At 34.1% G+C, this 23,915-nt stretch overlaps 3 protein-coding genes across 5 annotated transcripts; all 3 read left to right on the forward strand.

The window, feature by feature from the left end:
• Nucleotides 1-7,917: 7,917 nt before the first annotated feature.
• Nucleotides 7,918-13,248, forward strand: LOC109173445 (phosphatidylinositol/phosphatidylcholine transfer protein SFH9-like). Of its 3 annotated transcripts, none has more exons than XM_019322676.1 (16): nt 7,918-8,229; nt 8,471-8,526; nt 8,629-8,929; nt 9,302-9,401; nt 9,807-10,073; nt 10,173-10,250; nt 10,345-10,446; nt 10,522-10,571; nt 10,674-10,773; nt 10,880-10,969; nt 11,067-11,156; nt 11,664-11,742; nt 12,070-12,443; nt 12,618-12,692; nt 12,826-12,963; nt 13,075-13,248. In XM_019322676.1, exons 2-15 carry the CDS (start codon nt 8,520-8,522, stop codon nt 12,871-12,873), a joined length of 1,761 nt encoding a protein of 586 aa, XP_019178221.1. In that variant the 5' UTR covers nt 7,918-8,229; nt 8,471-8,519; the 3' UTR covers nt 12,874-12,963; nt 13,075-13,248. The 3 variants fall into 3 exon arrangements, with proteins under 3 accessions (XP_019178221.1, XP_019178220.1, XP_019178222.1); XM_019322675.1 differs by having other exon boundaries at nt 8,479-8,526; XM_019322677.1 differs by lacking the exon at nt 11,067-11,156 and having other exon boundaries at nt 8,479-8,526.
• A 2,845-nt stretch (nt 13,249-16,093) lies between these two features.
• LOC109173873 (trihelix transcription factor ASIL2) lies at nt 16,094-17,464 on the forward strand. Its single transcript, XM_019323211.1, has one exon. It carries the CDS (start codon nt 16,293-16,295, stop codon nt 17,190-17,192), a length of 900 nt encoding a protein of 299 aa, XP_019178756.1. The 5' UTR covers nt 16,094-16,292; the 3' UTR covers nt 17,193-17,464.
• A 1,911-nt stretch (nt 17,465-19,375) lies between these two features.
• LOC109173711 lies at nt 19,376-22,564 on the forward strand. The gene is made up of 6 exons (XM_019322995.1): nt 19,376-19,812; nt 20,349-20,566; nt 20,830-21,006; nt 21,086-21,241; nt 21,519-21,795; nt 22,023-22,564. The coding sequence occupies exons 1-6, from the start codon at nt 19,443-19,445 to the stop codon at nt 22,253-22,255; spliced, it is 1,431 nt and encodes a 476-aa protein (XP_019178540.1). The 5' UTR covers nt 19,376-19,442; the 3' UTR covers nt 22,256-22,564.
• Nucleotides 22,565-23,915: the final 1,351 nt, after the last annotated feature.

Genomic DNA, 23,915 nt, shown 5'->3' on the forward strand with positions numbered 1-23,915 from the left:
CCTCGTCGTTCTGTCTTCTTCTTCCTCGCCCTCTTCTTCATCTCCATAATAATCCTCCTTCAGTCCTCTTCTTCTTACGTGAAAGCCTCGCCGTCACCGTCGTCGTCATCCTCGTCTGCTACAATGAAGTTGCGCCCTAACCCTCGCCGGAGTTCTCATCGCCACTCTACCCGGAGGGAGTTCGAAGCCGGCGACCATGCAGTTCCGTCCGGCCCCAACCCCATATCCAACCGGTAAGTCGTTAGTTGCTCCATCTCTTTATCAGCTGCTTTGCTTGAATTGGTAAGGTGAAGAGATTAATTAGGGGATTGATGATGATGAAGAGTCGCCGGCCGCCAGTTATGCATGCATCGCCGCCGTGGAGAAGTGATTTTGTCTTACCAACGCAGCTTTGCTGCTGTTATCTTTGATTCTTAGTTAGCTCTATGATCTCTTCTTCTTTTTCTTTTTCCAGATTTCTATTTTCATCTTTTTTTTTTTAATTGGCTTTTTGGGGATATTGTATAGCAAGGGTAAAGTGAGGCACTCTACTTTTATATTTATATATACTTTGAATTGAATCAAATATATAGTTGTATTCATGCATGTCTCCATCATTTATATGTACATAAATGTAAAATGTGTATGTGTTTGTGTTTTGAACCATATATATATATGCATGGAAGGTGAATTATATTTATATATCATAATCAATTATGATATATCCATTTCAACTATTAAACCCAAACTTTTTTTAAGACAATTTATTAAGGATATTAAGTTCTTTATGGCCAAACGACCTGGCCAGGCCAGCTAGGGTTTCTAACACGAGCTCAGGGTAGTTAATAAAATTTCAAAAAAGTGATTAATAGACCGCTTATAAAGGAATCAAATTTAAAATTTTGTGATTATCAAGTTAACTATTTGATGAATTTGATTGTATTATAGTTGTCTTCAAATTTTAGTATATCTTGTAATGATTGTTGGGAACATTCCATTGTTAGACAAAGTTAATTAACTATATATACTAGCTAAGTGTCAAGCTAGATTATTGTCAACAATTTCAACTGTCAAAATTTAAGAAAAATGGTTAATTAAGATGGTTATATCATGATGAATATAATCATATATTTGTAATGTAGCTGGCGGGGGGTGGGGGGGGGGGGGGGGATTGAGGGGACGACAAGGGAAGAACTTTTGTGTTTGGCCTGGAAAATACAGTAGGCATGAATTGGCCTGGGTTGCTTTGCACTTTGGCTTTTTGTCTTCTCAAATACACAATATCCAATAAAGCCGATGTCAAAGGGCATCATGGCCATATCATTTGACAACCACCATTTTCCAAAAATCTATATCCCCATTCCCATTCCCACTCCTTTGCATTTTGCAATATTCTTGTAAATACAATGTGACTTTTGAGGTTTAATTTTCTCTACTTTAACTTTGTTTGATTCGCTGAAAAATATTTGAAGAGAAATGTAATTGGAATTTCAGGAAAAAAGATTTCATTGTCTGATTTATGAAATAATGAATATAAAGATTAATATACCTCTAAAAATATATTAAAGATGAATGAATAAATAGGTACTTAAGTATTTTTTTTTTTTTTTTTTTTGAGTACTACTGTCACTATTACAAAGTAGAATATGTTCATACACCTAAAAATTAAAGATGAATACTATTGTCTCTATTATAATGTAGAATCTATTCATGCATACTTTCTCAACTTACTGAAACACAAAGAATCAATGCCCCACACTGAGGTCTGAACCTGAGACCTCTTATTTGACAGGCCACAATCATGCCACTCAACCCATTTGGCCTTTGGCAGTACCTATGTAATTAAGAAACTTTCACAAGGGTAAAATGGTCCAGGTATGTAATTGTTTTTCTCAAGCCTTGCGGAAAACAAAATCTCACTCATTTGCAAAGAATTCATTTTTCTCAACTTTGAGGAATTCATTTTCCAATGGAAATTGAATTCCATGAACCAAACAACATAAAACTATATTTTCCTTAACTTTTAGGAAAACATTTTCTAAGAAAAATGTTTTTCATCCAATTAATTTTTTAGTCTGATCTTTGGCCGATCATCAATTCTTTTCATTTGATACACAATTATTAAATGCCTGCTACATTTGGTTATTATGATTAATTTTCATCAAACCAATATAATATAATCTTCAACAATGTTGACTCTTAATTAGACCACTATATTAGATCTTATTTTCTATATATGTTATTCAAATTCAAATAACTCGCATAGCTGTTATGTGGGAGATTTAAACTAAAATTGACCAAGAAATTAATCGAAATAACTAAATGTAGCAATGAAAAATTAACTGACGGTAGTCAACGACTAAAAGAGTTAAGAATTTAATAATCATGCACTAAATGTAAAATATCTACAATAAAGTGTGATACATACATACATACATACATATATATATATATATATATATATATATATATATATATACACACACTTTGTTATATTAGGTAGGAATAAGGGTCAAATAGGCTATCGAACTGCACGCAATAAAACAATTAGGCCACTGAACTTAAAAAACCAACAATTTGGTCCCTAAACTAATCAATTTCAAACAATTCTTTCAATTAGAAGGTTTCCAACAGGTCAACAGGTCATCCTTCCAAATTAATTATTTTTTAAAATTTAAATTTTAAAAATTAATTATTAAAAAAAAAAAACAAAAAAAAAAAACAAAAAACTGGTTCCAGCCGGAGACGGTCGTCTACGGCTGGATTCCAGTTTTTTTTTTTTTTTAATTTAATTTAAAAATAATTAATTTTTAAAATTTATATTTTAAAAAAATAATTAATTTGGGAGATGATCTGTTGACCTGTTGGAAACCTTCAAATTGGAAGAATTATTTGAAATTGATTAATTTAGGGACCTAATTGTTGATTTTTTAAGTTTAATGGCCTAATTGTTTTATCGTGTGCAGTTTAATGACTTATTTGACTCTTATTCCTATTAGGTATTATTAACACCAGTACTAATTAATATATAGCACTAGATACTTAACACCAGTGAAAAATGCATACCATATTTTACTGCTGACTATGAAAAGATGAGGCCACCAACCGTAACAGTATCTAACGTAAATTGCTCCATAGATTTGGAGACTAATTAATTAAATGAAACTTAACCAACTCAGCTCACCAAAAATATATAATAATATAAGATTATACAGCGTAGTTGCACCAAAATATATAATAATATAAGATTATACAGCGTAGTTGAACCAAAATATGATTTATGAAAAAGTCCAAAATCATTATTTAAAAAATGTATCTTGAATGAAACTCATCTTTTGAGTAGTTGTGATTTTAGTAGGCAAATGATTATAAAGAGGTAAAACAGTATAAACTGTCTCATAATTGATCAGCTTAAACTCATAAGACCAGTAGGCAGTTCTCTTTGATTTACCAGAAAGTCACAACTTTAGTTACAAATTTGCAATTGTAGTCACTATTTTAAGGTGCATTCTAAATAAAGTTTATCTTGTGATTTTAGCTGCTAAATAATTAAAAAAGATAAATTCTATAATTATTAAATTAATTGTCGGATTCCCTTCAAAAAATAATTGTCGGATTCCCTTCAAAAAATAATTGTCGGATCATCGCAGCTCGCTGTGGTTGCATTTCTGTGTACGAGGATTCAGGTTTTCGCGAAATTTCCCGGTGATTTCCTATGACCGTACCGCACTCTACTTTGCTATATTGGAAAATAGAATAGGTGCCAGGCAGGATGATGCTACGCTGGGATCTGTGAGCATATTTGTAGTTTTTTTTTTTTTTTTAATGAAAAAAGACTACTTTACATTAATTCAAATGTTAACATAACATATTATTGATGATAGGAGAGTCATTAAATCACTCCGAATAAACAGATATAGAAGATACTACTATACCAACATAAATCAACTATGTTGGTATGTAAGAATGAGGCAGTTGTTAAGTTTTTGAATTATGTATTTTTAATATTAGAATTGTGAATATTTAGAATATAAATTGTATTTTTAAGTTTTGAGAATTTATGACTGTAATACATGATTATTACAAATTATGAATTTTTAAAAAATAAATTGTAAACATTTAGTATATAAATTGTGTATCTTTAGACCCGAGTCTACAGAATAATTTGCCGTAAGAATCAGGGTGAGGCCTTCGAATTTTTTGCACTTTTAGTCCCACGACTATAGTGGCACTGGCAGAATTGATCCACGACTTTTGGACCTTGTAATTTTAGTCCACGACTATTGATTTTTTTGCAAAAATGATCCTTCCGGCCACTTTTTCGTCAAAATTTCACCGGAAAAAAAAAATCTCTATTTTTATCCGGGTTAAAATTGACATTTTACTTATCTCAAAAAATTAAAAGAAAAAAATTGATATTTGACTACATACAATATTACTGGGCTACATACTACTGCCCCAGGCGGCGGAGTACATGTACCACTCCAATGCTGCTGCCGGATAACCCAACTAGCCCGGGGAACGCCACGGCCGCTCCGCCGCTTACTGACAGCCCTGCCTGCTCCAGGAACTCCGCCGCCTGGGGCAGTAGTATGTAGTCCAGTAATATTGTATGTAGTCAAATATCAATTTTTTTCTTTTAATTTTTTTAGATAAATAAAATGTCAATTTTAACCCGACTAAAAATGGAGAATTTTTTTTTTCCCGGTGAAATTTTGACGAAAAAGTGACCGAAAGGACCATTTTTGCAAAAAATTAATAGTCTTGGACTAAAATTGCAAGGTTCAAAAGTCGTGGATCAATTCTGCTAGTGCCACTATAATCGTGGGACTAAAAGTGCAAAAACCTCTGACGCCTTCTCAATTGGGCTTTTTAAAAAAGGGGTTGCAATCCGGGCCCATGTTCCATATCCTAAAACCTTTCGGGCTTTTATGGGACAAAATCCTTTTATTTTAAATTGGCTAAATATAAATTTAAAATAAAGTATTATATTTTAATTAAAAAGTATTACACGGGTAGTTTAAGACCGTTCTACACAAGATTTATTCAAATAAAAATTATTCATTTCATTTTTTGTATGTGGTTTAATTAATGAGATTTAATTTATATTATTTACAATTTAATTTTTCATAATATTTTTTTTTTGAATGCTACTAGCTCTATTACATTGTAGACTTGTAGTATCTGTTCATATACTTTTTCATAATATTTAGTTTAGTATTAGTATATAAAATTTTTATATTTAGAAATTACGTTAAAATTATTATTAAAAACAAAAAAAATTATAAAATTATAAAAAAAATATTAAAGAAAATAAGCGAAGAACAAAATAGTTTGGTTGACCCATGCATTGCTAGGAAGTATAATATTACATCATATTTTAACTTTAAATCAGAATTCCAAACCTATATCACCCAAGAGTATAAGATTTTTGGCTCTTATAGCACAATTCACAATGCACTCAAAATAAGTTGATAGGGAATTATCAGGACTATGTGGTCTAATGGTACTCGGGTTGGACTTCTGTTTGGAAGGTTGTGAGTTTGAGCCTTAATGGAGGTGTTATTGGTTTTTTGTGTTTCAATAGGTTGAGAAAGTATGAACAGATACTACAATGTAATAGAGCCAGTAGCATTAAAAAAAAAATTGATAGGAAATTATGTGCAAAATATATTATGGATCTTTGTTCAGATTATACGTACAGTTATAAATTATGCATATGCAAATTATATATATATATATATATATATATATATATATATATATATATATATATAATATGTTAATTGTAATATGGACATAATATATTAATTGTAAATGGTTTACAATGTGCATGATAGATCCTGGTCCACTATACTATGAATGTGAATTAAACTTGTTATGGGCACTAGTGTACACACATTTGGACCTCTAAAAGTTAATGGTCATGTTTGGTAAAATAGTTAGCCTATCCGTCAATTTTGGGTTGTTTGACCATTATTAGCTGTTTGACTTGGTAAAAAAATCAATATAAGTGTTTGATCAATAGTTATGTTGTGCAACCGAATGCACCATGCGCATGGTGCATACGATGCAAAACGACATCGTTTTGACTAAAAACGTGTGTCCCACTTTAAAAAAAAATTCAGGTTCGATTCTCGGCAATAGCATTATTGTGCATATATAGTTATGAATTTCTAGATATATAGTTATGAATTTATGGATATTTAGTTCATTCATTGTGGATATTTACTTCATTCATTCACTGTGGATATATAGTTATGAATTTATGGATATATTGTGGATTTTTACTTCATTCATTCACTGTGGATATATAGTTATGAATTTGTGGATATATAGTTATGAATTTATGGATATATAAAAATGCTATTGCTGGGAATCGAACCTGATTTCTTTTTTAAGTGGGACGCGCGTTTTTTAACCAAAACGACGTCGTTTTGCATCGCATGGTGCATTCAGTTGCACAACATAATTTGCAGTGTTTGATTAATTAGGCTTTTGTAACAACTTATTGCTCCAAAATATTAAAATTTAAAAAGCTGCTCAAAGCAGTTTTTTCTATCAACTTTTTGAAAAAGTCTTTTTTGTATGTAATCAATTATCAGCGCAGCTAATACTTAATTTACCAAACATCTTTCTACAATCAACTAATGTTATCAACTAGTCAAACACACTAACTCAATCAGCTAACAACTATTTACCAAACACCCCAAATATATTTTTGGAAGAAAAAAAAAAAAAAAAAAAGCCAAGTAAAGCATATTCTGCAATTATTATTATCTTTTTTTTTTTACCAAATCTTCAGTGTAGAAAAGCTAAGAGCTCTCATTCTCTCAATGTACATGATAATATGATCGATATGAATATATGATGATAGAGAAAGGAAGAAATGAGTATTTATTTTACTTCTCCTAATATGGAAAAACGACAAAAACATGTCACCCTTTGGTCGGAATGAATGTGGTGCATTCTTTACTTTCACTCTCCATTTGCGATCTAATTTTACCTTTACTTCACCTAAATATAACACCTATGTACGGCGTTATAAAACTTTTGAAATCTTGTCATTTCTTTTTTTATAAATTAACTGCACAAAGCAGTAACTCTCTGTAGTCGTGTAACACCTATCTTATTTTTCCGTAACATTTTGCATAAAAAATGAAGATATTCATCACTTTGTAACCTCTAGAAGAAAAAAAATAAAAAATAAAAAATCAACGACTCTATTATGTTCTCTGAAAACATGCATTAAATTAACATATGATTCATTGGTATATTTCATCTTATCGAACATTTGAAAACCATGGCAAACTCGCACTGGATCATGACTCATCTAAAACCCCTTTCTCGGGTAAGTCAGAGTCTATTAAGGATCGCTCATGTTTATGCTTCTTTAATGTTTCATTTGGTCGAGAAAGTAGTTATGAACATATACTACATTGTAATAGAGTCAGTAGTATTAAAAAAAAAAAAAAAAAAAAAAAGTAAGTTGTAACTTAATTTTACAAATACCATCGTAATATTCTATAAGTAAAAATAAGTTATGGAGTACAAAATATATTTTTCCAATTTTGTAACATAATTTATGTATACCATACAGACAAAAACTTGTGTAAGATCGTCTCATGTGTCTCAATTCATGAGATGTGTCATATCTTTGATTAATAATGTCAAAAAATTAACTCATTAATCAAATATTTAACCTATTAATCAAATATCTGATCCGGAATAGTCTCACAGAAGTATTATTCTACCATATAATATATGACAACATTTAATTAATTTTTCAACTAGTTATTAAAATTGACTAATTAAGTAATAGTCATAAATGGTTTTCAAAAAAAAAGTAATAGTCATAAATTGACTAATAGATACATGGTCCATTTTCCTGCGCGTAGCCTCTATATATTGGGATTTGGGACTATTCTAACTTCCACCCAACTGAAAAAGTCAGGAGACCACGGCTCTGAACAGCGCCGGCGCCAAAAGAGAGCATCTCCGACGAAACTTTTATCACTGCCACCTAAAGCGGCGGTTCTACGCTACTTTACGTATTCCGTTTCGACAATATCACCATCACATCCGATATTATGCCAATATTCCTTTATGCTTTGGATAGAAAGATGAGGATGTGCTCTTAAAGGGGAAGTGCATGTAGACGTATCCTTCGAGTGCACGTATGAAAGGAATTTGAAGAGAGGATTGAGACTGATCCGCGGCTCCATTCTGCGAATGACGGCTCCCTCTTAGGTACGCGTTGATCTACTGAATCGCTTTCTAACGATTTCTTCTGATGACGTACGGTGTAAAAATGACGAATGAGTGTACACGCGCCGCCTCGTGGTTTTTTTTTCGTTTCTCGATTTGTTTGCTAGTTTCCGGCTCTTTATTCACCGTGTGTGTGAAAAAAAAAAGGTCACTCGAAGATCCAAAAGTTGTGTCGGTGGTTGGCTTTTGGGACTAATTTGTGGTTTTTAACTCAAATAAATGAATATGCAGAGTTGGTGCGTAATTAACTGGAACATTGAATTTACAGCAGAATGACAGGTAAATTCTAATTGCAGCAGATTGAAAGCATTCATATCGAACCTTATGTGGCGGTTGAATTAGTTTTGGACTTTATTTATTTGATTAATGTGGGGTTTTCAGAGGTATATTTAGCTCAGGAGGATGAAAATGAGAGAAGATCTGATAATGAGATATCTGAGGATGAGAAGAGGAGAGCTCGGAGGATCAGCTCCTTGAAGAAGAAGGCAATGAATGCTTCCACAAGATTCACGCATACTCTTAGGAAGCATAGTAGACGATTTGCTCATTGTCCATTTGCATCAATTTCAATAGAAGATTTTAGAGATGAGAAGGAAGAGGAGGCAGTGAATACTTTTCGCCAGGCCTTGATTGAAAAGGACCTCCTTCCAACTCGTCATGATGATTATCACACAATGCTTAGGTAAATGTCTCACTTTTAGAGTAACTGACTTTAATACTAGACTACTAGTTCAGTGTAAATCTTGTAAATGGTCAAAATTAGCATATGCAATCAATGCTTTAACTGAGTGGATCATAAAAGTTGCAGAGTATACATTAAAGTTTATTCCTTTTTTGTTATATGAACTAACCCAGTAAACTGAGTGGTTTAAGTTTGGGTTTCTAGAACATCCATACATTCAGAACTTATTTGCAGAGAATACCAAGCATAACTCTGTATACAACTGCAATATTGTAGATGGTTGTTTGTTGTTCCTGCCTAGAAAAAACGTGTTAAAACTACTTTTAAATCCCTGTTTCCTTTTTCTTCTAAATCACATGGAAGTTGTTACAGATTTCTAAAAGCAAGGAAGTTTGATATTGATAAAACAATCCAAATGTGGGCTGAAATGCTCAACTGGAGAAAGGAAAATAGAGTTGACTCTATTATGCAGGTAACTCATGTTTCATTGCATGTCTTCCATTCATACTTTTTTCTGTTTCTTTTGCTGGGAAGTACATGCTATCTCTCAATCCATTGTTCAAATGTGTGTCCTTAATTTTGATGGTGTATCTTGAAAAATGTTAATGCATAACTACAAGGAAACAATATGATAGATGTCTAGAATTAAGAATTCCTTTTTTATTGATTCTTAAGTGGTTTAGGAAGATTGTTCTTTAGTTCTTTTTTTTGTATTTTAAGACAAAATCTTCAAAATGACTGTTTTATTTTTCTATAAAAGACTTTAGTGTATGAATTCAAAAACCTTATCCAGTTATCACACTACGCATATTGCCATAGCTATTTAATGTGTAAATTTTGTTTCTGATATATGTTTTATGAAAATGTAAATGTTTAGGATTTTGTATATGATGAACTTCAAGAAGTTCAGCGTTACTACCCTCATGGTTACCATGGTGTAGATAAAGGGGGAAGGCCTGTCTATATTGAAAGACTTGGCAAAATTGAACCTAGCAAGCTTATGAATGTAACCACAGTTGAACGGTTTTTGAAGTATCACATCCAAGGGTTTGAAAAGACCTTTGCGGAGAAATTTCCAGCATGTTCAATTGCAGCAAAGAGGCATATAGATTCTTCAACCACAATCTTGGATGTCCATGGGATGGTATATTGACTGTCACTATTTGTTGAAATATAATTCTGCTTTTTACATTATTCACTTATTCTTTTCCTTTATATATATTTTTCTCATAAAATATTGCAGAACTGGAGGAGTTTTGGCAAACTTGCACACGATTTAGTCATGCGCATTCAAAAAATAGACAGCGATAACTATCCTGAGGTGCCTCAGTTATCATTTCTTGGAAAGTTACACAATTAAATATCTCTTCTTTTGTCTAGCTGTTTCTTTCCTAATAGTTCCTTGTTTGCTGTAGACATTGCACAGCATGTTCATTGTTAATGCTGGAAGTGGATTTAGATTACTATGGAACACTGCAAAGGGATTTCTTGATCCACGGACTACTGCAAAGATACAAGTAAAATAATTCCTAGTGTTTTGGCCTCAAGAATCAAATGCATCTATTAACAAATGACATTTTTTGCACTTGTAGGTCTTAGGGGGCAAGTTCCAGAGTAAATTAACGGAAGTTATAGACCCTAGGTATGAATATCTATTATTGCTAACATACCATATATTATATGGTGAAGCATGGTTATTAGTATTTTATTTGATCTTTTCTTCAATTTTATTTGCTGTGAACAGCCAATTGCCAGATTTTCTGGGAGGAACCTGTTCGTGCCCAAATGAGGGTGGGTGTCTTAGTTCTGACAAGGGACCCTGGAAAGATCCAGAGTTCATGAAGGTATGTATGGTCATTATCACACAACAACAATTCTCAGTGATAGATCTTCAAGCATTCACTGGTTATGCCTCTTGTTTGATGCTCTTACGCTTTCTTACCCTTTCAGCTGGTACATGCTTTACATGGTGAAAGGTTAAGGAAACCAACCTATTTCTCTGACAATGATGATATAGAAATCAAACCAACTTCTTCAACAGTAAGATAATCTATTAGTGTGTCCTGGCAAATAAAATTAAAGCTTCCAATTATCTTCCAGCTATGTATCTAGTATAGGACTCTGCTTCTTTGAACAGTTACCAAAAGGCGAGATTGTTTGTGCTGAACCAAGTGCAGACATGGGACTATATGCTTATGGTGTGAAGTCAATGCCGCCTTCTGGCATAGTAAGTATAAAGAGATTGCATTGTTACTCCTCTACACTCTGGATTTTATTTGTTTTTAGCTGAGAATCAAATTTTTACCTCTATCTTTTCTCTTATATTTAGATGCTTTTTCCCTCATTGTTTGTGCATTTTGTAGACATTGGAGAAGTGTAGGTTTTGCATGCCTATAGAAGGTGTTCCAGAAACCTAAGTGTAACAACAAAGTTAAGAAAGTGTATGGAACATAACAACTCTAGACTGCAAAGATGTACTAGATAATAACTCCAAGTCTACACCAGTGATACTTATTCAGTAGTCAGTATTTGGGAGTGGCATTATAGATCCATCTAACCATATGGGTTGTGAATTTCTGTATAAATATGTGCGTTTTTCCTATACATCCAAACCAGACGTGCGCTCTATGTGTATTTACATTTGAAGCAGTATCGTTTTTTTCTAGTTTGCACTTTTGCCTTTTGTAATTGGTTTCTCTGCTCTACATATTCATGTTTCCATCTTGAATTCCAGAAAACAAAAAGGAAGCCTATTTGCAACATGGTTGAACGATTCAATGATAGGAGTAGAGTTGAAGACGTTAGCCTTTCCAGTAAGTAGCAGTGGTTCTTTGCATCAGTGCATTGTTGTATGACAGTCAGCAGATGCACCATCTTTTTCTTTAGGCAGAATAATAATATCTTTCTAGAAAGGTTAATTAACTTCCTATTTGCATACCATCTGTATAATTTTGATTGCCTGAATTTCTACTGGAGAAAAGGTTCAATAGCTATTTGCCTATTTAGTCATATCATATATTTCAAAGAATAGGACTTCATTGGCTCTAGATATTAAGTGATTCAAATTGGTTTATTGTAAAGAATCATATTGTGGTTCATTGGCTCTAGATAATAAACGTATTCTTTTATGTTTGGAACAGATTTGACCCCTGGGACAACACGAGCAACGCAAGACAAATCAATCTCAAATTTTTTTGTTAACGTCGTGTTCAGGCTACTTGCATATATTTGCACTGCACAAGTTGGCAGAGTTTTTGCGAAGAATAGTCGGGAAAGGGCAACAGCAAACGAGCGGAGGTCAAACTTAACCGGTTCAAGTTCTAGAGAACAGAATGTCTCACTTTCCAAAAGGGAGGACCTCCTTCAGTGCTCTCACAGGTTGCAACATTTAGAAAAAGTGGTTACAGAGCTGTTAAACAAACCTACAGAAATTCCTCCTGAAAAGGAGCTCATGCTTCTGGATTCAATGAATCGCATAAAGTCAATTGAACATGACCTGCAGAAGACAAAGGAAGTAAGATCCCATCCCGTTGAGCAAAATATTATATAAATAGTAAACGTATAGCCCAATTATCAGTTTAGCCTTTAGTTAAAAGAGGAACATCCTTCAATAATGCTTCTTCTTCTTTAGTCTTTTCTTGGTATATATATCGTTCGATTCTTGTTACGTAATCATTCATATATCCAGGCACTGTTCGCGACAGCATCACAACAGGTGAAGCTCACCGAGTCGCTGGAATTATTGAAGGAGAATGCTACTAAAGTAAGTCCAACTTATCTTGTTCTCAAATTTCAATCAACTTCTGCTTTCCACTTTTCTGCAACACATGCAAAACAGTCATGCTTTTACTCTCTGTCCATAGCATCACTTACCATCTGAACTTCACTGTACACAGGGAAAGAATTCATGTTGTCCACTTGTCCATCCACTATACAGAAACTGAACAGTTTGTAACAGTTTTGCTAAGAAACCAGCGTGACAACTATTGGCATCACACTATATTTGCAGCAAAATTTGCCGGTTTTCCCTAATGGTAGGGTCCATTTACATCCAAATATGAAATATCCCATTCATGCAACCCCAATTTATCCCTCACCCTGTTTAATAAAAAGAAGCAATTATTGATTTATTTCTTCATTTTCAGTGTATCATATGACGGTCAAAGAGAGAATTTGGTCGAGATCTCGGTTTCTTTTTTATGGTGCATGTGTAACTTTGTAATTATGACATTGTGAAAAAATAATGATCTTTGTACATAATATCACACGTAATCTAATAAATTGATTATCTTAACTTTAGATTGATGTTCTTTTCTTCATCATTTTATATGATTTGTACAACAAAGTTATGCAATAATTGATTTAAAAAGAAAGAAAGAAGTTCATGTAATAATTTGTGAGCAATTTGTAATCGTGCTTTAAAAAATTGTCAACCAAACAATGTGTATGATTTTCATTCTATTTCTTGTGTTTAACCCCATGAATTAAACCGTGTGTTCATAACTTCTTAATTAATCAATCAACATCCTCTAATATACTGTAATTGATAAACAAATTACCCTTCAAAAAAAGAAAATAATATAAAACTTGAACAATCACAAACTTAATTTAAAGAAGTTATGGTATAACTTGATAATAAATTATATTCTAATAACGAGAAAAACTGTAAATTATATAGGTGAAGAGATTAAAAAAAAAAAAGTACACATAAATTATAAATTTATAAGAAATATGGTTATGTCACATCAACACATTCAACTATTATTAAAAAAAAAAAAAGACAATATATGATAAAGTATCAAGAATACCGGTACAAGTTTTATAGATTCATAAAACTAGCATGTATAATGTATTTCAATTGGGGACAGCCCAACTGATTTAGTCGGATGACTACCCGAATAATTATAAAATTTTAAATTTAATTTATTGTGAGAAATTCTTATTGATCTTATCGATTTGAATTCGATCAATTATGTATCGCAACAATTGTTATACCCTGCGTCACGGCGTACATAGTACTGTGCGCTTCGCGCCTCCCAAAACGATGTCGTTTAGGTAAGTTATGTAGGAAGTTAACGTGATTATGGCCCTGTTTGGTAAAAAACTAGCCTATAGATCAATTTTGACTTATTTGATTTAGTTAAAATATCAATATAAATGTTTGGTTAATTAGCTTTATGCAACTCCAAAAGGCTAAAATTCAAAAAGCTACTCCAATCAACTTTTTCAATTAGCTTTTTGAGAAAAGAAATTATACCAAATAGCTATCAGCTAACAGCTAATTTACCAAAAACTTTTCTACAATCAGTTAATATTATCAACTATTTATATTATCTAATTAACACAATCAGCTAACAGCTAACATCCATTTTACCAAACGGGGCCTGTGTGTATTTGTTTATACAATTATGTACATTTTTTTTTATACAATTATGTACATCCGAAACAGGAAATTTATGTGTATTATGTTAAGAGTTTATGTGTATTATGTTAAAAATTTATGTGTATTATGTTAAGAGTTTATGTGTATTATGTTAAAAATTTATGTGTATTATGTATTATGTTAGATTATGTGTATTATCTTTTTTAAAAAAAGTATGTGTATTTTGTTATACAATTATGCATGGACGGAGACAAAGGGGGGGGGGGGGCTGCGCAGCTGCCCCATCACAACTTTCTACATCTTTGCTTCAACACAATTAAATTTTGGCATCCATATATATTAATAATGAGATGTCTTTTTTTTTTTTAATAATAATAATGAGATGTATATATCACTTTTTTTATATTAATGCAAGGTCACAATCTTCTACATCTTTGCTTCAACACAATTAAATTTTGGCATCCATACATATATATTAATAATGAGATGTCTTTCTTTTTTATAATAATAATGAGATGTATATATCACTTTTTTTATATTAATAATGGGATGTGTAATTTATAATGTGTTTTATATTCGAATTGTTTTATCAAATTAATTATGTTTCATATTTTGTTATAAATATTTTTATAAAATTTTAATATGTTTTATTTTCGCTATATCCAACAATATTTATTGTTATACTTAAGTGTTTCATTTTTTTTTTTTCAAAATTTCTCTTTCCGATCTTTTAATTGTTTGCTCCCACCGAAAAAAATTCCCGAATCCACCACTGAATCCAGCCCTACTTCTTTGCCCCCCCTCAACATAATTTCTGGCTCCGTCCCTGCAATTATGTACATTCATGTATGCAATTATGTGTATTCTAGCATAAAAATATGTACATTTTTTAACATGAAATTTAAAAAAAAAAAAAAAAATTTAACCACCAACACAGGATAACGAAATTTAAATAAAAATTAAAAAAAATTAAAAACCTGAAACGACGTCGTTTTATATCAGGGTGCACAATGCAATGTGCGCCCTAGTGCACGATATAAATTGTCGTATCGTAATTCCATATGCTAAGTGATATGCATCAAAAAAAAAAAAAAAATTAAGGCAAAACTTAATATTTTTTTAAAGAGTAAATACCCAAAATGGTCCCTTGACTATAGCTAAACACACAAATTGATCCTCAACTTTTAATTTCAACCAATTAAGTCCTTAACTTTGTAATTTTAACACAATTTGGTCCTCTGTCTATTTGACCGTTTATTGACTGTGATTTTTGATGATATATATGTAATTTCATGGTCCATCATCGGTTTTTTAAGGTTTCGGTTGCATTTTCAGACCGCATTGTTACATTCGAATCCACTGCTGAAAGCAATCTACCAAATTCGGTCGCCTTTCTTCATCCTCCCTTTGGATTCAATGTAGTTGAGTTCGTACCAGAGCGAAGAAGACGGTGTGTTTCCGAACCGGTGCAACGTCATCCTGGAGGCCTCCACGTGCTCCGACGAAGCTGAAGGTTCTTCTGGAGATCGTCGATCACAGTCAACAAATGGTCAAATAGATGGAGGACCAAATCGTGTCAAAATTGCAAAGTTAATGACTTAATTGGTTAAAATTGAAAGTTGATGACCAATTTGTGAATTTAGCTATAGTCGAGAGACCATTTTGGATATTTACTCTTTTTGAAATAGTATGAGGCCCAATTGGAAAGGAAACAAAAGAGTTATGGATACGGGTCACGACCCATCCGGCCTACCCACTCCCAGCCCATTTTCGACGTCCTCGGTAGTCGGTCCTCTTGGCGCCCCACAGCCACGAGCCACCCACCAACACTTTACTCACCTCAACCACCACCACCGCCGCCTTTCCGTGCGGCCACCGCGTCTATGCCCACCGCCCAAACCCTCCATAAATTCACCTCTCCTTCTCCTTCTCCCCAAAACTCCTATCCATAAATCACAATCCTTTCTCCCTCCACCATCAATGGCCACCGCTTCCTCCCCTCCACCGGACTCCGATCATTCCCTCCACTCCTCCCCCGAAACCCTAACCTCCCTCCCCAAAAAGCCCCATCCCCTCCCCTGGACCCCCCAAGAGACCGTCAATCTCATCCAAGCTTACAAGGAGAAGTGGTACTCTCTCAATCGCGGCCAGCTCAAGGCCAGCCAGTGGGAGGAGGTCGCCATCGCCGTCGCCGCCCGCTGCGGCTTCGACGACCTCTCCAAGTCCTCCACTCAGTGCCGCCACAAGATCGAGAAGCTCCGGAAGCGCTACAGGGCCGAGCGCCTTAAGCCCTACCCCAACTCCTGGCAGTTCTTCGACCTCATGGATAATCTCGAACGCGGGCCCTTGCCGATCGCCGCCCATCCCGTCGCCATGGTAAAGTATCAGAACCCTAATTACGATGCCAATAGGTACGAAGAGGATAGCGACAACGAAGCGGCGAATGCTGCTGGTTATGGAAGCGTTGATTTGAAGAAAAATAAGTCCAAGAGTATAAACCACATTGTAAGTGGAGAAATGAATGGTACTAGAAATATGAATAAAAGGAGAATCCCAATGCATGAGTTTAGGAAAGGAAATTTTGCGAATGAGCCCAGCGATGATGAAGGGGAAGATGAGGAGGTAGATGAAGATGGAATAGAGGTGGAAGAAGAGGATGGAGGAGATGGAGACAGTGAATTGGCTGCAGAAATTAGGGGTTTTGCAGAGAGGTTTATGAGGATGGAGAAGAGAAAGATTGAGATGATGAGGGACACTGGAAGGTTCAGAATTGAGATGCAGAAGAAGATGCTGGATATGATTCTTGAGACTCAGAGAAAGATTGCTGATTCTGTCACTAGGATCTTGGAGCCAAATAAAAGAGTGAAGATGGAACTTTAGAAACTTCACATTGTTTATATCCTTCTTCTTTGCTTTCCATTCACAGAAATAACTCCCTCCATTGTTGCATGCAGGTTAGATTTCACATTTGCTTTGTACTGCTCTTTACCATTTCTGGAGTAGATGTACAGACAAGTAGAGTTAGCAAATTTGAGTCTTTGTAGGCTGATTATGAATGCAAAGATAGAAACTAAAGTTGCAATGTGTTTCATAATCAGAATAATTTATTGTTGTCAATCCATCACTTTTTAGCAGTAGAAAGTGTTTGCCAAGCTTGTGTTTGTCTTTGATTCAGCATGTTCATTCTTGCTGGGTGGCTATACATATCTACATGGGGTGTGCTGTGTGCATATAATGATTATCATACATACATAATGGCTATACATACATATATACAATTCTTGCTATACACTTCATAATTGTCATTGATTTCTTGAAACTTTTCAGTTAGCTCTCTCATGTAGATGTGATTATCATCCTTCTTCTCCCAAAAGTTTGAATCCCCAACCTCAAGAGCCCCTCACATCCCGGCCCGACAGAGCATTTGGGAGGATGTAAATCACGGTCACTCAATGGCTCGACAAACCGGGCCAAATGCCGGTGCGGTGCGCACAAGGGACTTGTTCACTTTGGGCATAACCCCCATACTGCCACCGCTGAGGTTCGAACCTTGGTCTTTTTCTCCCAAATACTGTGTACTAAACCATTGATCCAAGCTCGTGCGGGCAAGTGATTCTCATCCTCTTTCACCTGCATCAAGGTTGGACGAGAGGGGAGTGGCTTAGACCCGTACTTGCACATTATTGTTGCTATTTGGGAACTGTTAGGTAGAAATTTGAGTTGTCACATTAGGCACATACATAGAGAAGAGAAGCAAACTTTTGTTCTGATGGAGGCAAAGGGGCAAGACTGCTAGGCTAGATTGAGTCCAATTTCATCATGCAATTGTGTAGTTTTTGTGAGATTCTTAGACCATGGCATCCAATGGATTGAATGATGGCCTCTGAATTTGTTTCAACCATTTTAGAAGATGATTATATTACTTTGAATTGTGTACATTGTATAAGATCTGCAGACTGCAGTTTCTATTTGATTTGAAATGGTTGAGGTGTAACTTGGTGGTAAGTAATACCTCTCTTTATGGAACAACAACAATTCCCCTCACTCAGTAAATCATGGAGGAAGCCAAGAGTGTTTTTGGAGGCATGGAGGAGAAGACACTTGGAGTTTATGAGTTCAAGTTGAATTCGATGCCCTTTTAGTGATTCAGGGCCCGAGGAATTTTACTTGCAATTCCTCTTTTGTCTTATTCTTGAGGATATCAGGAAATTAGCTAATGAGTTCTCAAATCTTAGCTTTATGTATGTTAAGTGATTCGCGAACAAGGCAACTTATATGTTGGCTTGGGAAGCTGTATTCATTGTTGGTTTTAGGGAATGGATTTTCATCTTGCCTAGTTTTCTGTTTGATGTATTGTCTACTGAGTTACATTAATGAATTTGCAGTTTATTTTCAAAAAAAAAAAAAAAAAAAACCCTCTTTTTATGTATATTATAGAATTGATCAGTTTGGTGCCTACTAGGTAATATATTAGGAACAATGTTCCCATTGCATCCAATACAAATTCAAAATTGTTTACATTCACTTATAGTTGTACCAGATACAATTGACACTTTTAACATTTTTCATATATTATAAATTTTTTTCAACTCAAATTTAATCAAAATTAGCTCTCTCCATATATGTTACTCCATTCATAAGGTCAGTTTTACCATTTTCAAACAGTAGTTTTGAACCAAAACTCATCTCTATCACACTTCCGAAGTATAAGGGAAAAAGGAAAATTATCGTGTGGACCAGATATGCAATTGAATGTACATTATTTGACAATATATATATAAAAAAAATTATATATTTTCAAATAATGTACTTTATGTATACAAATAATGTACTTTTACTATATTAAAAATGTACTTTTTATTTATGGTTCACACATTGACCATGGTCCATGGAATAATGATTGGCCAAAAAAAAAAGAAAAAGGACAAATTCAATTTTAATACAAATGGTCATATATAAATTTGGGCCCAAATTTTAAAAAATTAGGCCCAAATTAAATTGAGAAGTGGGCCCATTTAGCCCATAAAAGTAGCAAGCATCAGGCCCAAATCTTAAAACTTGTTCCTCACAGAGTCACTGTCTGTCGCATCTATGAGACTATCACGCCTCTGAGCTCTATTCTTCTAGAAAATGGCTTCGTCGATGTACAACAATGGCATCTCAATTACAGTTTCCGATGACGAGTCTGACGAGCTCGCCGGGAGAATTAGGGCACGAGTGCGAAGGAAGCGCAAGAAACATGGCGTTCGCGGCAAGACCGAGTTCACTCGACGAGTCATCCAGCTGCTTCTAAGGTGGTGGCCCGTCCTGCTTTTCCTTCTAGCTCTTGGACTTCTCCTCTTTGAGGCGTCTCGTATCGGTGGAAAATCCAGTCCTCAGGTTAGAAATTCGGATCATCTGCCTCGGAAGAAATCGGTCGATACCGTAGTAGTGGGAAAACCCCCGGGAAATTTGAATCGCCTTGATCCAGTAACTCATGTTCGCGGTGGAGTTAGAGAACGTGAGTTTCGCCTAAAGTATTTCAGTAGTTTCTTCGTCGCTCTTTTGCATCATTCAAATTATTGGTAATTTTAGTTTGAAGTTGTTACTATTTTCACTAATTACGTCATTTTCTATTTCTCTTCAGAAATTAAACTTCTTGTGTATGTAGGTGTTTTAAATTCACAAATTGTATTCTAAGTTTGAGAAACTTCGGTTTTTGGTGAAATGAGGAATGCTTCGAACTAATTTTGCTATCTCTGAAGCAGCCTTTTAGTGGGATAATACAGATCTCCTTTACAATGATTGCTATTTAGCTAATTCTTATGGAAATAAGTTCCTTAGTTTATAGCCCATAATCCATCCGTACTCATTTCTCCAATAAAAATGACCTCCAAACTTTCATCAGTAAAATCAGTAATTTATAGTATTCAATTTTATCCACTGCTTGCATGAGTCAGAAGTTTCCATTTAAAAGGAATAAACTGATAAGCATAGCACTTTTTATGGATGTATTGTTTCATGTTTTATACTCATTTGTACTATGAATTGTTTTAGGTTGCTTGGATCTCTTACCTCCTGAAGAACTTGAGAAACTGGATTTTCCAATTGGAGATGCACATACTAAACCTGTTCAAAGCATAGTATACAAATCAGATGCTAATGAACACCCTGTTGAAGGGAACTTGACACTACTTCAACAATTCTCTGACTCAACAAGATTTAACTTATTCACAGGAAGCCAATCACTTGAGCAAAGGGAAGAAAGCTTTAAGGTTAGAAGTTGCATATTGATGTCTTCATCTGGATTAGGTTCACTTGTATTGTTCATTTGGCTATCTTCAGAGGCTTATATCATACTGGAAAATTTTCGAAATGCATTAAAACTTGAATGCTTTCAGATATATGTTTATTGATCTCTTAAAGTTCATCCTGCACCAAAACAGGTGTACTTTTTTACTGGCAGTTAGTAGGTATTTGTGCCAATGAAAACCAGTCCTTACGAAAGCTGGTATCTTAATGTTATTTAATGTCTCAGGTAAGTGAAACAGCTGTTGTCAACTGTGGCTTTTACAGTGAGGCAGGAGGGTTCAAGATTTCTGATGAAGACAAAGAGTATATGCAATCTTGCAAATCCGTGGTGTCAACATGTGCATTTGGCGGTGGAGATAATCTTTACCAACCAATAGGAATGTCAGAGTCATCTCTCAAGAAGGTTCCTTTCAAAGACTTGTTATTGACTTCTGATATGAGTATGTTTATTTCTAATGCAGTTATGGCATTAATGTATGCAGGTTTGCTATGTGGCATTTTGGGATAATATTACTCTTGCAACACAACTAGCAGAGGGTCGTATTGTTGGTGATGACAATTATATTGGAAAGTGGCGCATTATCCTAGTCAAGGATCTACCTTTTAGTGACCAAAGGTTGAATGGAAAAATCCCAAAGGTATTTTGTGACTTGTGTTGCCAATTTCTTTATGCTTTCTTCTTTGAATCTGTAGTCAATTTTTATTTTTATTAGTGAAGTGAAAAGCCAACTATAAGGCAACTCAGCTATTCCAATCCTAGTGCATGTGTCTTGTATATAATCTGTTCTTTTGCTGCAAATTGTATGTGTAGCTTGATTTGTTTCCGTTAGTGTAAGTACATGGATGCCTGATAATTGAATAGTTTCCATCTGTTACATGAATTGTGAGAATTTACTTAATTTCTGTATTAATCAGATGTTGCCCCATCGGCTCTTTCCAAATGCTAGATATTCCATTTGGGTAGACTCAAAATCCCAGTTTAGGAGGGATCCCTTGGGTGTGTTTGAAGCCCTACTCTGGCGTTCAAATTCTGTACTGGCAATTTCAGAACATGGAGCTCGCAGTAGCGTATATGATGAGGCAAAGGCTGTTGTCAAAAAAAACAAGGCCACCCCGGAGGAGGTGGAGGTACAAATAACTCAGTATCGCAAGGATGGCCTCCCCGAGGATAAGAGATTCAATGGAAAGAAGGGTATGCTTTCACTCCTTGTATTTCATAGGTGGACTATGCAGTAGGTGATGATATTAGCAATTGTATCAGAATTAAAAAGCAATATTATGAATCTAATTATCTAAATCACACTATGAATGAGGGTCTTTATGTATTACCCATAATATCTTTTGAACCATATTTGTTTCTATCTTGCTATATATATCTTCCTTCTTTTACTAACCAGTTACTCTGCGTAATTTGTGCAGCTCTTTCTGAGGCCTCAATTATAGTCCGGGAACACAATCCATCAACTAATCTCCTCATGTGCCTCTGGTTTAATGAGGTAGTTCGCTTCACATCACGTGATCAGCTAAGTTTTCCATATGTTCTATGGCGTTTCAAAGTGTTTAAGAATATAAATATGTTCCCTGTTTGCACCCGGAAGGATCTTGTAAATAGCATCGGTCATGTTCGCAAGGCAAAACCCCTAACAAACTGATTACTTGTGCTCACAGCTATTCTTAAATCTGTTTTCTACCTCGTAGTAGTAATATTGCAACATTCATGAGGGCTATTGCTTTCATTCTTATCCATCCACTTAATATTGATTTAGGTTATATGCTTACCTATTGAGTTATGCATATGGATTAGGATGCCCAATTGAGCCCTCTGTTTGTATTCATTTTGATTGTATGTATGTCTTCATGGGTGTATACATGTAATACCGAGTTGAATCCCAACTCAAATTTGCTATAGAGATTTGACTTCATTATCGCCTATATATACCTTTCAAGGTAAAATTGCATCTGACTCTGATTTATTATGTAATTGTTAATTTGTCCCTATTAGTTGAATGTATTTGTATTTCATCCTTAAACTTTTATTAAAGTTACTCTTTTCATCCCTAGTTTTTAAATAATTGTTAGTCTCTCTGTCTTCTCATTTTACTTGTCTTATTTACTCCGTATTATTTATTGATCAAATTAAATTTTCTTAAGTATTTTTTTATTTAAATTAATTTTGTTATATTTAATAGTACTTTCTAAATATATAAATTTTATATACTAATACTAAATTTAATATTATAAAAAATTGAATTAAAAATAACTCTTAACCCAACCAAACAAGAGAGTATTTTTTTATCTTTAGTTCTTGAATAATTGTTAGATATCTTGTAATTTGTACAATAATTATTAAGGAAAATTGCAATTACTAAATAGTTGGGGACAAAAAGAACCGACCTACATAGGAGTTATATGAATATAGGCAACAATTAGGAACGGAAATAACAATTGTCCAAACAAGCTGAAAATTACAATTCTCTCTATCTTTAAACTTTTCAGTTACTTTATGTGCAACTGATGAGAAAGTTATTGTTTTTTCGTGGTACAGTAAATCCTACAAAATAATCAAATCTTGCAGGAAGAACTCGATATTCTCTCTTTTCCACCTGGATGTAAAAACTGCAAAAAAAATATCTTTTTTAAAATTTCTTATTGGGGATGCTCTAAATTGTATGTACTGTGCATTATTTGACCTATATATAAAGTTTATTATGATCAATGTTGCAGAACATGTTAGGCGACCCCTCCCCTAGGCGCCAAGGGGGCACCTAGGTGGCGATTTTTTATTTTTTATTTTTAAAAAAAAAATTTATTTAAAAATAAAAAATTAAACTACAAAATTATACGGAGTAAAATTCACTAATATAACACAAAGTTCCTCTAGTTTTTTCTTGCAAACAATTTATTTAAGTGGTTATAAAGTAGTTTAAAATATTGCTGAAATCATCTAAATAAATAAAAAAACTAAAATTAAGAACAAAAGAAAAAATAGAAGGCCAAACCGCCTTTAGATGTTTGCGGTGTATAGATCTCAAAAAAATACGCAATTTGAAGAAAAAAAATTGTCCAAAACAGATCAAAAGCTATGCCTCAACAAAATTTTAAACCCTAAACCAATAAAATAAAATAAAACAAAATAAAATCGGCAGAACCGGCTGGCCGGTTGCGGGGAGGCCGATTTCGGCCTTCCTCGCGGCAACCGGGGGCCGCCTAGCGCCTAAGCACGATTTTTGCAACACTGATTATGATAAAACTTAAAACAGTGCAACTTCTATTTACCACGGAAGTCTCCTTCCTATAATAAACCTTGTGAAG

Source organism: Ipomoea nil, unplaced genomic scaffold (assembly GCF_001879475.1).
Source record: "Ipomoea nil cultivar Tokyo-kokei standard unplaced genomic scaffold, Asagao_1.1 scaffold0482, whole genome shotgun sequence".
In the NCBI taxonomy this organism is placed as follows: Eukaryota; Viridiplantae; Streptophyta; class Magnoliopsida; order Solanales; family Convolvulaceae; genus Ipomoea; species Ipomoea nil.

Excerpts from the sequence above, each read along its gene's own strand:
- LOC109173445 (XM_019322676.1), top strand. Across the intron at positions 10,970-11,066 it reads TCAAACCAACTTCTTCAACA|TTACCAAAAGGCGAGATTGT; the intron begins GTAAGATAATCT and ends TTCTTTGAACAG. Across the intron at positions 12,444-12,617 it reads ACCTGCAGAAGACAAAGGAA|GCACTGTTCGCGACAGCATC; the intron begins GTAAGATCCCAT and ends TCATATATCCAG.
- LOC109173873 (XM_019323211.1), top strand. The coding sequence starts at position 16,293 with ATGGCCACCGCTTCCTCCCCTCCACCGGACTCCGATCATTCCCTCCAC.
- LOC109173711 (XM_019322995.1), top strand. The coding sequence starts at position 19,443 with ATGGCTTCGTCGATGTACAACAATGGCATCTCAATTACAGTTTCCGAT. Across the intron at positions 19,813-20,348 it reads TCGCGGTGGAGTTAGAGAAC|GTTGCTTGGATCTCTTACCT; the intron begins GTGAGTTTCGCC and ends GAATTGTTTTAG. Across the intron at positions 21,007-21,085 it reads CAGAGTCATCTCTCAAGAAG|GTTTGCTATGTGGCATTTTG; the intron begins GTTCCTTTCAAA and ends TAATGTATGCAG.